Raw genomic sequence first — 13,210 nt, forward strand, 5'->3', positions numbered from 1 at the left:
AGAGGGATCAGGAAATTGAGTAAATTGGGAATAAGTTAGGTCTACGATGAAAAACACGAACACGACTACTCTCTGGGAGCCCCGGGGCTCTCGCTCTCCTTGGGGCATCCATAGGATGGTGCGTGGTGTGACAGGGGCACTCTGGGGGGGCAGCCTGTTTACCTTTCTTCAGGTCTTGCTCCGTGGGCATGGAGCCCTGGCACACGTGGTAGGAGAGGAGCCTCTGCACCGCCTCACTCAGTGATCGGAACTGACTTTTGTCAGGTGTCACAGCGTGGGCTTGGTCCCTCTGTAACTGCTGGAGAATGCTTTAAAAGAGAAATTGCCAGTGTCAGTGGAGATCCATGGTAGGAAATCTAATCATGATGGCTATTTGCATGCCAAGAAAATAAGATCTACAGGAACGTTATTATTCACAGGACAGTGGTTCTGTGTTTTCTTCAGTTTTATACTTTGTACACCATGGTGGGAGTAGAGTTTGGTCGAACTGTCTCCACAGGGGACTCACACTATGACCCTGGCCTCAAAACCACGGTGTTGCCACCAACCCCTCACATGGGGGTGCTCACACAGATCTTGGCAATGCCTGACCATTGGCCAACTAAACTTATGCTAATATTTCTGTCCCAAACACAGGAGTTTATCAAACCATGCTTCTCCTCAGAGACCCTTTGGCCAATCAAAGGGTATGTGGTATGCTAAAAAGACAGAGAACTATTCTCCCTGAGAACAAAAGAGCAAACAGTAGACTCAAACTGTATTTGGTACACAGTTGATCCTTCAACAACATGAGGGGGTTGGGGGCACGGACTCCCCGCACAGTCAGATATCAGTATGTAACTTGACTTTTCCAAAACTTTACCAAGAGTCTCCTGTTGACTGGAAGCCTTATTGATTACATGGTTGACTAATATATATTTTGTATAGTATATGTATTATATACTGTATGCTTACAAAAAAGGAAGCTAAGAAAAATGTCATTAAGAAACTCGTAAGGAAGGGGCGCCTGGGTGGCTCAGTCGTTGAGCGTCTGCCTTCGGCTCAGGTCATGATCCCGGGGTCCTGGGATCGAGCCCCACATCGGGCTCCCTGCTCGGCGGGAGGCCTGCTTCCCCCTCTCCTGCTCCCACTGCTTGTGTTCCTGCTCTCGCTGTGTGTGTGTCTCTCTCTCTGTCAATTAAATAAATAAATAATAATAAAAAAAAAACTCATAAGGAAGAGAAAATACATTTACAGTGCTGCGCTGTATTTATCAGAAAACATCTGCATATAAGCAGACCTGCAGAGTTCAAATCCATGTTGTTCAAGGGTCACTGTATTTATGGGTCCCAATAGAAGCAAACTGTAGGAAATTATTTTCAAAGCATATTTTAAAAAATATTACATATATTATTATAACCTGACTTCTGTTGTATAGTTATTGAAGGTTAGGAACCTAGAGAAATGTTCAAAATGAGTCATTTCCAGGGGTCACTCACAAAGCTCCTTTAGTTAGCTGTTTTGCAGCAGGTCGCTTTTGTCCTCCTGAGTGACTATCCACCTAAAGACAAAACACACCTCTTGTTACTCCCTTCTGTAGAAAAAATATGCAGAATACAGTTACACATAAAGGTCACTATGTTGTGAATATTTTCAACTCCTTATCAAGAGCATAGTCTAAGAATGTAGAAGGTGTCCTGCTAAAAAATAAAACAAGCAAGGCCATAGACCCATGTAGCAAAGTCACACTGTGTTCAAGATCATGGAAAGCTGTGCTATCAGTTTCTTGGAAGGACTCAGCTTGTATTTAAAGCCTGAAACCCCAACTCTCTAAATGTATCATTAGATTTTTGGAGAAGTATATTTTGTGGGTACTAACTCCATGAACATCTGAAAATTCAGTTGCTGTTACAGTCTAGGTGTATGATCTAGTAGGGAATCTCTTTCTTTCTTCCTTTTTTCCTTTAAGTAACCTCTAAACACACAACCGTGAGATCAAGAGTCGCATGCTCTACTGACTGAGACAGCCAGGTGCCCATAGTAGCACTTCTTATATCAATGTTAAGGACACAAACATGACTTAAGTCAGAACCTGAGAACTGAACCAGATCCTTCACTGGGTATTCTAGGCAGGCAGAGACTATAACAAGTTTCAAACTATTAATTGGTGTTTGATGAAGAAGAAACTAAGGGCTCCGTAAGCTGAAAACAAGATTTTTTTCCTTCCTTTTCAGATCAGTGGTTGGGTTAAAAGACCACAGGGATTGGGTATTTCATAACATTCCTGGTTGCTACAGCAGAAAAATAAAAAAACTCTCAGTATAGAGGCACCTGGGTGGCTCAGTGGGTTGAGTGTCCGACTTAGGCTCAGGTCATGATCTCGGGGTCCTGGGATGGAGCCCCAAGTTGGGCTCCATGCTCAATGGGGAGGCGGGGAGTCTGCTTGTCCCTTTACCCGTCCCCCCCGTCCCATACACTCACTTTCTCTCTCAAAGAGATAAAATCTTTTTTTTCTTTTTTTTTAAGATTTTAGGTATGTATGTATTATAAAGATTTGACAGAGAGAGAGAGCACAATCAGGGGGAGGGTCAGAGGGAGAGGGAGAAGCAGACTCCCCGCCAAGCAGGGAGCCCAATGTAGGGCTCGATCCCAGGACCCTGGGATTATGACCTGAGCTGAAGGCAGACGCTTAACCAACTGAGCCACCCAGGTGCCCCAATAGATAAAATCTTTAAAAAAAAGAAACCTCTCAGTATAACTAGGATGAACAGATCCAGGGGCGCCTGGGTGGCTCAGTCAGCTAAGCAGTCAACTCTTGATTTCTGCTCAGGTCATGATCTCAGGGTCATGAGATCGAGCCCCACGTGGGGCTCGGTGCTCAGTGGGGAGTCTGCTTGAGATTCTTTTCCTCTGCCACCCTCTCCCCCTCCCTGCCACTCACACGTGCGTGCTCTCTTGCTGTCTTTCTCAAATAAATTAATTTAAAGAAACAAGAGGAACAGATCCACTTTGGCTATGATAATGAGTGATCAACAGTAAACTACATTTTTTTGAGTACCTTCTATGTATTGACTGCCAGTATAGTATTAATTCATGAGGAAATGACAGTGTTGTAATGTGAGAAATAGAACAGACACATTAATCCCACAAACATGAACATAACACGGCCTGGCTGAGGGGAAGGTCTTCAGTGAGCACACTTTTGGGGGCAGATGATGCCAGGCAGCAACTACCAAGCTGAAGATGACATGACTACATTTTCTCTCTATGCTCAACATTAAGAAGCAGCTATGCAAACTGGCTTCTACCTGCACAGCTGGCCGGCCAGGAGATGATCCAACTACTTTTTCCTGCTGTGGTTGTGCAGTTCCTAAGGACACCGGCATAACTTTGCTTCCAGAATCCTGCCCTATTAGAATGAACACATAAGACAACAGGAACAGTCAAGCAAGCCTCTTATATAACCCGTAGAGTCCAATGTATATGGATTACTGACCATTCTGAAAGGGATTTCTTTATCATGGATGCTTGCTCTGAGGGAGGAGAGCAGGAAGTACATTCATCTACAAAAGCTCTAAGGCAGAGGTCAGGGTTAGCAAAGCCTATTTAGGTAGTAAATAGAAACAAATACATAAATAAATGGTAGTAAATAAAAGCTGTCAATGCTACAGTTTCAAATTATCTAAGGTCTGAGGAATAAGCCTCAAACCAGTAATCTGTCAGTATTACCAAACCCCCAAAACACTCATAAATTAAGGGATGGAGGCCCAAATAGGGGGCTGATTAGGAGTGTTCCTGTTTTTGTCTTTTCTAGTATTTATTGAGCAGTGCAGATATTCAAAGCTTTAGAAGAAATGGAAGACATAGCCCACAATATTTTTAGTCTTGGGGGGGATTCCAAATATACATAAATAAAGGGACATGAGGATAGTTACAAAGTCACCTGTGCCATATGGTACTAGATTTTATTGTTTCTAAGCAGCACATTTTTTCCATATAATTTAGTGTGTCATAATTTAATTAGAAGTGTTTTTTTTTTTTCCTTAGTAGTACATAAAAGGAAGGTACTGATGCAACACGGTCTGTTATTTGGGTAGAAAAGATACAGGAGGCAAGGTCAGAGTGGGCATGAGGTGGAATGGGAAAGGTTGCAAGCAGGATGAGGGATGGGTTTGGGAAGACAGGGGACAGCAGAGGGGAGCTTACAACAAAGGCTCCTGACCTGGCAGTGGGGTGTTCAGGAGGCCAGGGATCTGCGTCTGCCTCAGGCCATCTGTGGTCTTGGAAGCAGCAATGGGGGAAGTCTGATTCAAACTTTTTTTCTGAGCCTGTGAAAAATATGGCCAAGATGAGAAGTTAATTTCATGACTAAAAGTTTTCATAGATTAGCTAAAACACCAATCAAGCCTGTTAATGCCTACATGGCATCACTTCAGTTTAGACTACAAAGCGAAACAAGAATTTTACTTTACTCTCCTATCACACTGGGAGGATTGCAAAGAGCACCCTTTAAGAATCTATGGGCATGGGGCGCCTGGGTGGCTCAGTCGTTAAGCGCCTGCCTTTGGCTCAGGTCAAGATCCCAGGGTCCTGGGATCGAGCCCCGCATCGGGCTCCCTGCTCAGCGGGAAGCCTGCTTCTCCCTCTCCCACTCCCCCTGCTTGTGTTCCTGCTCTTGCTGTGTCTCTCTCTCTGTCAAATAAATAAATAAAATCTTAAAAAAAAAAAAGAATCTATGGGCATGTTGAATTTTCTGGATGCCATTCACAGGGATGCTGAGTTGATACCAGACTGCTTTCTTGCCCCGGAACTGCTGTGTTGGTGGTACTCAGATGCAAAGGCTGAGCCAGAAACTCAGTTTCTATCCCTAATAGTTTCTGTCCCCAGTAATTTTCCATCATGCCTACAAGGATTATAAATCTGACTAACAGATCCTATATGGGGTCTGCATGGACTCTGAGCACCTGGTCAGGGCCCAAGTGCCAACCCCAAACCTACTGTCAGCACTCACTGCTTGCTGTGTGTGTCACCCCGCCGCCGGTATGTCTCTCGTTCACGTCATATCAACATCACGTGTACTTGGGAAATGTAATTTCAACCGAATATTAGCCTGAGGAAAACACTATTAGACAAATTAATCTGATTTTTTTTAAGATTATTTATTTATTTATTTATTTGAGACAGAGAGAATGAGAGAGAGAGAGAGAGAGCGAGCACATGAGATGGGGGAGGGTCAGAGGGAGAAGCAGACTCTCTGCCGAGCAGGGAGCCCGATGCGGGACTCGATCCCGGGACTCCTGGATCATGACCTGAGCCGAAGGCAGTCACTTAACCAACTGAGCCACCCAGGTGCCCTTTTTTTTTTTAAAGATTTATTTATTTATTTATTTATTTATTTATTTATTTATTTGAGACAGAACGAGAGAGAGAGAGAGAGCACATGAGAGGGGGGACGGAATTAATCTGATGTTTTAATGGGTGTGTGCTTCTTTTCTGTAAATGAAGAAGATGAATTGGATGATGTTTAAGGACTGGCAAGTTCCTTTTAGCTCTAAAAAAATCTGTTATCCATTTATCTTTACTTATTTTTAAAGATTTTATTTATTTATTTGACAGAGAGAGAAGCAGACTCCCCACTGAGCAGGGAGCCCAATGTGGGACTCGATCCCAGGACCCTGGGATCATGACCTGAGCTGAGGCCAACTCTTAACCAACTGAGCCACCCAGGCACCCCCATTATCCATTTAAAGTAAGATGATAGGGGCGCCCGGGTGGCTCAGTTGGTTAAGCTCTGCCTTCCATTCAGTCATGATCCCAGAGTCCTGTGTTGGGTTTCCTGCTCAGCAGGGCTGAGGTGAGGGGGTTTGCTTTTCCCTCTCCCTCTGCCCCTCCCCCACTCATGCACATGTACACTTGCTCTCTCTAATAAATAAATTAAATCTTAAAAAAATAAAGTAAGATGATAAAGGGCTTTTAAATTACTTTCAATTTTTAACCTTCCATGTCATTATCACTTCATAGTGCAGTAAGTTTTCAGTTTTTTCTCTAGTTTTATTTATTTTATTTTTTTGAAGATTTTATTTATTTACTTGTCAGAGAGAGAGAGCACGCACAAGCAGGGGCAGCGGCAGGCAGAGGGAGAGGGAGGAGCATGCTCCCCGCTGAGCAGGGGACCCGATGTGGGACCTGATCCCAGAACCCTGGGATCATGACCTGAGCTGAAGGCAGCTGCCTTAACCGACTGAGCCACCCAGGTGTCCCTCTCTAGTTTTATATTTTGTATATCACAAGTAGGTTTAGAGTTTAGTCCAACCATCCCCATGGGGGACTTAAACTATGACCTTGGCCTGATGAGAATGTTCCCACCAGGGGTGCCCAGGTTAAGCATCTGCCTTCGGCTCAGGTCATGATCCCAGGGTCCTGGGATCAAGCCCTACACTGGGCTCCTAGCTCAGCGGGAAGCCTGCTTCTCCCTCTCCCACTCTCCCTGCTTGTGTTCCCTCTCTCGCTGTATCTCTCTCTGCCAAATAAATAAATTCTTTAAAATAAAATGAAACAAAATAAAATAAAATAAAATGTTCCCACCAACCATTCATATGAGACCTTGGCAATATCTGACCATTGGCCAAGTAAGCCCATGTTAACATTACTATTCTAAACAATTATTTGAAACAATTAATTATTTGGTTCCCTTTTCTAATATAAAAATGGAGAAGGATTTGACAGTACCCAAGAAGGACTGGAGGAGGTCATTACAAAGTTGGAAATGGTCACCTTGCTCATCCTTCCATTAGCAGGGAAGGTCAGACCTGCACCATTCCAGGCAGACAGGTAATACATTCTTAGTAACAAAACCACAAGGGGAACATTTTCCAATGTTCACAGCATTTCCACTAAAACGTAACTCCACTCTCCTACTGTAGGAAGCTGTTCACACAGAGGACACTGGGGTTGTGGGGAGGCCTGGGGCAAACAGTGAGCACAGGCCTTCCTCACAAATACTTCCAGGGGATGAACACTAAAGGCCACTTCGAATAAAAAACAAAACAGGTAAAAGTTGGAAAAATGCGGTTTAACAGGGCAACGCTATACACTAGGTGGGATTCTGAACTAACCAGATCCACAGATGAATAGATGAAGCAGAGTGAAGATGTTCAAATGACCATAGTCCTTACAGCAGTGCTGTTAGTACACGACAGTTTGGGGATTTTTTCCAATGTGCCTAGTTCACGTAGAACAGAGAATATCATCCTTATTGCTTTACCGCACACGACTTTTTTATTTTTATTTTCTGTTAAAGATTTATTTATTTATTTATTTGACAGAGAGAGACACAGTGAGAGAGGGAAGCAAGGGGAGTGGCAGAGGGAGAAGCAGGCCTCCCGCTGAGCAGGGAGCCTGATGCGGGGCTCGATCCACCCGAGCCGAAGGCAGATGCTTAACGACTGAGCCACCCAGGCATCCCGACTTTTTTTTTTTTTTTAATAAAAATGGCATTACCCAGCCTGATCCTCTACCTTGTTAATCAGACATGACCTAAAATGATTTATAGCTACTAAACAGATGAATAAAACAAATTCCATGCATACATAAGTAGTAAAACTAAAAGAAAAGCAAGGGAGAGATCACTACAAAAGCCAGGAGAAGGGCCGAGGTTGGGAAGGCCTATGGAGGGGGCTGGTTTCTGGGACTACTGGAAATATTTTATTTCTTGAGTGTTCACATGGATGGGAATTTGCTTTATAATTCTTTGTTAACTGGGGGCGCCTGGGTGGCTCAGTCGGTTAAGTGTCTGCCTTCAGCTCAGGTCACAATACCGGGGTCCTGGGATCGAGCCCCACATTGGGCTCCCTGCTCAGCGGGAAGCCTGCTTCTCCCTCTCCCTCTGCCTCTTCCCTCCACTTTGTGCTCTCTCTCTCTCTCTTGCTCACTCTCTCTCACAAATAAATAAAAATCTTAAAAAAAAATTCTTTGTTAATTGTACGCTGACGTTTTACGTATTTTTTCTAAATGTGTTGGCTTTCACAATACAGAAGAGTAAAAGGGAAAAAAACCCAGAACAATCTTATGCCAAAGCCTGAAAATTCAGCATCAAATTGAGGGTATGAAGCACTGTTGTGTCTAAAAACAAGGATACTCTCTGAAGGGGCCACCCTTGTCTGAGCACAGTTGGGAGTGATTTATAGTCCCCTTGCCCACCTGTCTGCGGCTAAGCATTGGCACCAGCCGTGTTTTCATCCTCTTACCACTGCCTGTGCTCCTCACTGGACCCCTTCCCTTGGGGCGACTGCAGAGGTCAGAATGGGGTGGCCAGGGCCAGGGTGGCGGTAGACCAATCAGGATCCAAGGGGGGAACCTGTCCCGGTCCCCACAGTGGAATCACCTCAATTCAGCGGCTCTGTATGTTTGGAAAGCCCCACTGCCTCAGGACTGCTTTGTCTCTAGAAGTTCACTGGTTGTGCCCAGCCTACTCATTCCCAGGCAGGCCTCTTATCCGTCTGGTTCCCTGCTGTGTTCCCAGCACTGGAACAGGCCTGGCACCATGGTAAGTGCACGGTAAACAGTTGTGAAATAAACTGAGTGCAGTGGAAGTCATGGGCGTCTGTCCCTCCCTCCCGGTCCAGCAACCCCTGCGCCCCCAGGAGACAGCAACTTTCCCCCATTCCCCAAAACTTCAGGTTGCTCGCAGTTGACAATCTTTTCCAGAAATAAAATTTATCATTCTATTGTTTTTCTTGAACTTGTAGAGAAGACTTACTCTTTAAATACATTTTCTAAAATATATATAGGGGCAGTTGCGTGGCTCAGCCGGTTAAGCGGCTGCCTTCGGCCCAGGTCATGAATCCAGGGTCCTGGGATCGAGCCCCACATCGGGCTCCCGGCTCAGCGGGGAGCCTGCTTCTCCCTCTCCCGCTCCCCCTGCTTGTGTTCCCTCTCTCGCTGTGTCTCTCTCTGTCAAATAAATAAATAAAATCTTAAAAAAAAAAAGAATCCATTTGGTATTATTTGAAAAGCAGTTGTCTTTAAAAAAATAAAATACATATATATATATTTTTTGTATCTTAAAAAATATATATATATGGGGCAGCTGGGTGGCTCATTCTTGTTAAGCGTCTGCCTTCGGCTCAGGTTATGATCCTGGGGTCCTGGGATTGAGTCCCACATTGGGCTCCCTGCTCAGCGGGGAGCCTGCTTCTCCCTCTCCCTCTGCCCCTGCTTGTGTTCCCGCTTTTGCTCTCTTTCTCTGTCAAATAAATAAATAAAATCTTAAAAAAAAAAAATATATATATATATATTCTTCACAAATAGATTAAGGATACTTTGTTGAGAACTTGGCTCTAAGAACTCTGCTAATATCAGTATGCATCTTAATTCTTTAGATCCTATGGATTATCTTGATACCATATACACATATAGAAAAACCCAACAAATCAAAATATTTAATGTGTCAATTCCCCCTTCTGTGGTACACTTTGAAAGAAACCAATTCCAACCTAGCAAGACGAGATTCATCCTACAACAGGCATTTACTGAATGAGGGAGACATTTGGAGTCTCCCCAGCCACACTCTCGTCTGGGAGTTGCCCCATTGCCACAGAAATGGGCTGGAGCCGGCAAGGTTGGAGAACACACAAAGATGTGTGACCTGCCAGAAGCACCGAGAGCTAAACTTCAGGAAGGGAAGGAGCACTTTTTCTTCCATCTAAAAGTGCCAAGCCTGGGGTGTCTGGGAGGCTCAGTGGGTTGAGCGTCTGACTCTTGATTTTTGCTCAGGACGTGATCTCAGGGTCGTGAGATGGAGCCACACATTGGGCTCCACGCTAGGGGGGGGGAGTGTGCTTGAGATTCTCTTTCCCTCTCCCTCTACCCCTCACTACCCCCAATAAATAAATAAATCTTAAAAAAATAAATAAATAAAAGCACCAAGCCTGTCAGTGGAGCAGTTTATCTACCCAGAGGGGCACTTTTTCTTAATTTGAACAAAGGCCTTGGATAGAGCAGCAGAGACCCTGTCCGGCTACTGCCTCACATCCCCTGTGCCCCCGCTCCTCTGGACGCGCCTTCCTGAACCATCATCCAGACTCTCCTGGGAATTTAGAGTGGTGGTAGGGAGTGGATACCCAAGGGCAGTGGTTCTCGAATGCAGGTTTATAGGCTAGTTGCATCAAGATCACCTGGGGAACTTCAGAAATACCAAGTTTCTGGGTTCCATCCACAAGGTTCAGAAATCCGATGTGGGACTTAGGAATTTACAAATCTAAAAAGCTCTCCAGTTGATTCTGATGCATTGCTAAGTTGTGGAAACCACTGCATTTGCCAGTTTCTGTTAAATGCTTGGATAATAATGTAGAGCTGGACTGGGGTGGCCATTTTGGTGGAGAAGAAGAGTGAGAGAGAACAATGAAGACAGACAGAAGGCCATGATATCTTGAATAGGTTAAGAGAATAGCAGAGAGCCTGATTTCTGACCTTATAAGGAGATACACTATACCTCCTGGACATTCTCCCTTTTGGCTAAACATGTTCGGATGAGTTTCCGAGAGCTGAACCTAAGGTACCGTGACTGAGGCGTGTGGGTGTCAGCGGCGTACACAGCACTGTGGGCACCACAGGAAGGTGGCTGAAGGACACCAGCACAGTGTCCGCCCTCTGAAAGCTGACCATCCAGCAAACACCCAGGCCCACCCAAACGCAACTGAGCAGTGCACTGTAATTCTGGCCTCCAACCTCAACTGGGCCCTCATGCCTGTCCAGCAATCCTTTCTTTCCCCTAGCCAGCTCCTTTGCCCATTTTCCACTGAATGCTATTTCATTATCTTCAAACCCGTAAGCCAGGTGAGAGCTTGTTCAGCTCTTTCCCGCCACAGCTACAACCTTACCCACATCCCCGTTCTACCTTTCCTTGCTTCTGCTACAATGGTGGACGCATCCCTCCTCTCTTCTACAAAGAATCCCACCAGTGCTCTGGAATTCATGTCCGTCTCCTTGCCATCAGCTCTGAAAAAAGCTCAAGCCTTTCCCATATCTTAAAAAACAAATTCCCTTGACCCTACCCACCCTGTGGCTATCAGTCACCTTCGTTTTTCTGAATGTTGTCTACTCATTACCACACCTCCCACTCTCTCCTGGGTCTACTTAAGTCTGGCTTCTGCACCTAACACTCCAGGGAAACAAGTCTTACCAAGGTCGACAGCTGTCTCCTTGTTGCTAAATCTGTCAGAAACATTCTGATCCTTACCTCCACTGGCTTCTCAGTGGCACTTTGTTCTGTGGACCTCTGCCCTCCTGCCTGTAACATTCTCTTTCCTTAGCTTCCAAAATGCTGAAGCGGAAAGGTTCCTCTTCTCTGGAACCTTCTGAGTCTCACTTGTGGACTCTTCTTTCTGTGTCCATCCCCTAAATATTGAGGTGCTTTGGGGTTCTCTTCTGGCCACTTTTTTTCTTTACTCATGCACCCTCCCTAATCCATTTCACCCATTTGTACCACTTCAGTTACAATTTATAGGCTGGTCAGTCCCACTGAGTCCACATTTTGGTCTTATGCTTCGGCGACTATAGCTGTTTACCGTACAGCTGGATTGTCCCCTGGGTTGTGAGACTTGACGAACATATCCTAAACTCCTAACTTCCCTTCAAACAACAATTTCTTTTCATGTTCTCTAGCTCAGTGAAGCTGGTGTGACGGTCAAGAGTCTATGTATCATCCTTATTTCTCCACGACAGCCAATCAATCTCAAATCCATTCCATTCTCACTCTCTCTCGTGCCACCAGGCTGGTGTAGGGCTTCAGTATTTCATGCTTTGATTATGACACTGGCTCCTTAACATGACAAAGGTCCCGTATGATTTGGTCCTTGCTCGCCTTTCCCGCCTAAATCTTCTGCACCTCACCTGAATAGGTCTTCCTGTCCCCTCAGTATCACGGTCTCTTCTCTCACCAGCCTTTGCACGGCTGTTCCTATTGCTGGAAAATTCTTCACTCAGGCCCTTGCTACCTGGGTAAGGTCTCAGTCAGAAACCACTATTTCAAGGAAACCTTCCCCAACCATCCCATCTGGGTTAGAGGCTTCTTTTCTGAGCCTTGCACTCTGGATTACTTCTACCAGAGCACTGAAAACACTGCACTGTGGTTGTCAGTTTATCTGTCTGCCTCCTACCCTGCAACAGAATGTTGTCTCCCTGGGACTTGGCCCAGGGCTGGCCGTGGCAGGTACTGAAGTACTGCTGAAGGAAGGAAGGAAGGAAGGAAGGAAGGAAAGAAGGAAGGAAGGAAGGAAGGAGGGAAGGAAGGAGGGAAGGAAGGAGGGAAGGAAGGAAGCAAGCACTGTCAGTGATTATGCACCCAGTGAGCACTATGAACAAAAAGTGCAGAGAAGATATCTGGGGTGACTGGAAAAGGCTTCTTTCTTTTAGGGGCTTTGAAGGGGCTCCGAAGGACAGGAAACATTTCTACCTGCTAGGAAAGGAAGTTTAATGAATACCCGTGTCAGTAAAGATGTGGGCTCACAATGAGGGAGGCGGGGAGGAGGGGTCAGCCTGGCTAAAATGGAGGGTTTCCAACCAGAGAAGCTTAACTGCCAGCCAGGGGTTTGTACTTTCTCTTGTGGCGATGGGGAGTCTCAGATGATTTGGTTCAGGTCACCAAGCAAATGTTTTAGGAAGATTAATGTGGTAGAAATCTGTCTTTAGAAAGAGGCCGAAGGCAAATCAATCACCCAGATAATTGCTAAATTTGTTGATGTGTTAGGGTCAGAATGGGCCTTGGAAATCATCTAGCCCAGTGCTTCTCTATCCTGGTTGCTCTTTAGAATCACTTGGGGAGCTTCTGAAAAATGCTGATGCTTACAGCCCTTTCTCCAGACCTTAAATTTAAATCAGAATTTATGAAGGAGAGGCCCAAGCACCCATATTTTTAAAAAGCTCCCCAGGTGGTTCAATTGCATAGCTAGAGTTCCTCATTTTAGAGAAGAGAAAATTAGGCCTCAGAGAGTTTAAGATATAAACTTAGATGACCAAATCAGTCCCTGGCAGAGCGGGACCTACAAGCGAGCTCTGATTCCTAACCCAACTCTTGTTTTTTCCATGACACTGCAGTCCCTCTTAAAGTCTAGCTCGGGGTAAGGATGCATAAAAGGAGAGAAATGGGAATGCTGTACTAGCAGAGCCAGCTGGCAGGTAAAATCTGCCTTTCTGAGCAATTTGGCCATGCTCTGAACCTCCATCTCCTTGA

At 45.2% G+C, this 13,210-nt stretch overlaps 1 protein-coding gene across 5 annotated transcripts in view; it reads right to left on the bottom strand.

The window, feature by feature from the left end:
- The window catches only part of BICRAL (BRD4 interacting chromatin remodeling complex associated protein like), a 72,302-nt gene that overhangs the window by 10,937 nt on the left and 48,155 nt on the right, over window positions 1-13,210 (bottom strand). For 4 of the 5 annotated variants that reach the window (XM_027600848.2, XM_027600847.2, XM_027600850.2 and 1 more), the window contains 4 exons: window positions 4,202-4,307; window positions 3,288-3,388; window positions 1,479-1,540; window positions 163-308 (listed from right to left, as the gene is read on the bottom strand). In XM_027600848.2, the coding sequence (XP_027456649.1) occupies window positions 163-308; window positions 1,479-1,540; window positions 3,288-3,388; window positions 4,202-4,307 (415 nt within the window). The remainder of the gene's footprint in view (window positions 1-162; window positions 309-1,478; window positions 1,541-3,287; window positions 3,389-4,201; window positions 4,308-13,210) is intronic. The other variant, XM_027600851.2, reaches the window with a different exon arrangement.

This window comes from Zalophus californianus, chromosome 7 (assembly GCF_009762305.2).
Source record: "Zalophus californianus isolate mZalCal1 chromosome 7, mZalCal1.pri.v2, whole genome shotgun sequence".
In the NCBI taxonomy this organism is placed as follows: Eukaryota; Metazoa; Chordata; class Mammalia; order Carnivora; family Otariidae; genus Zalophus; species Zalophus californianus.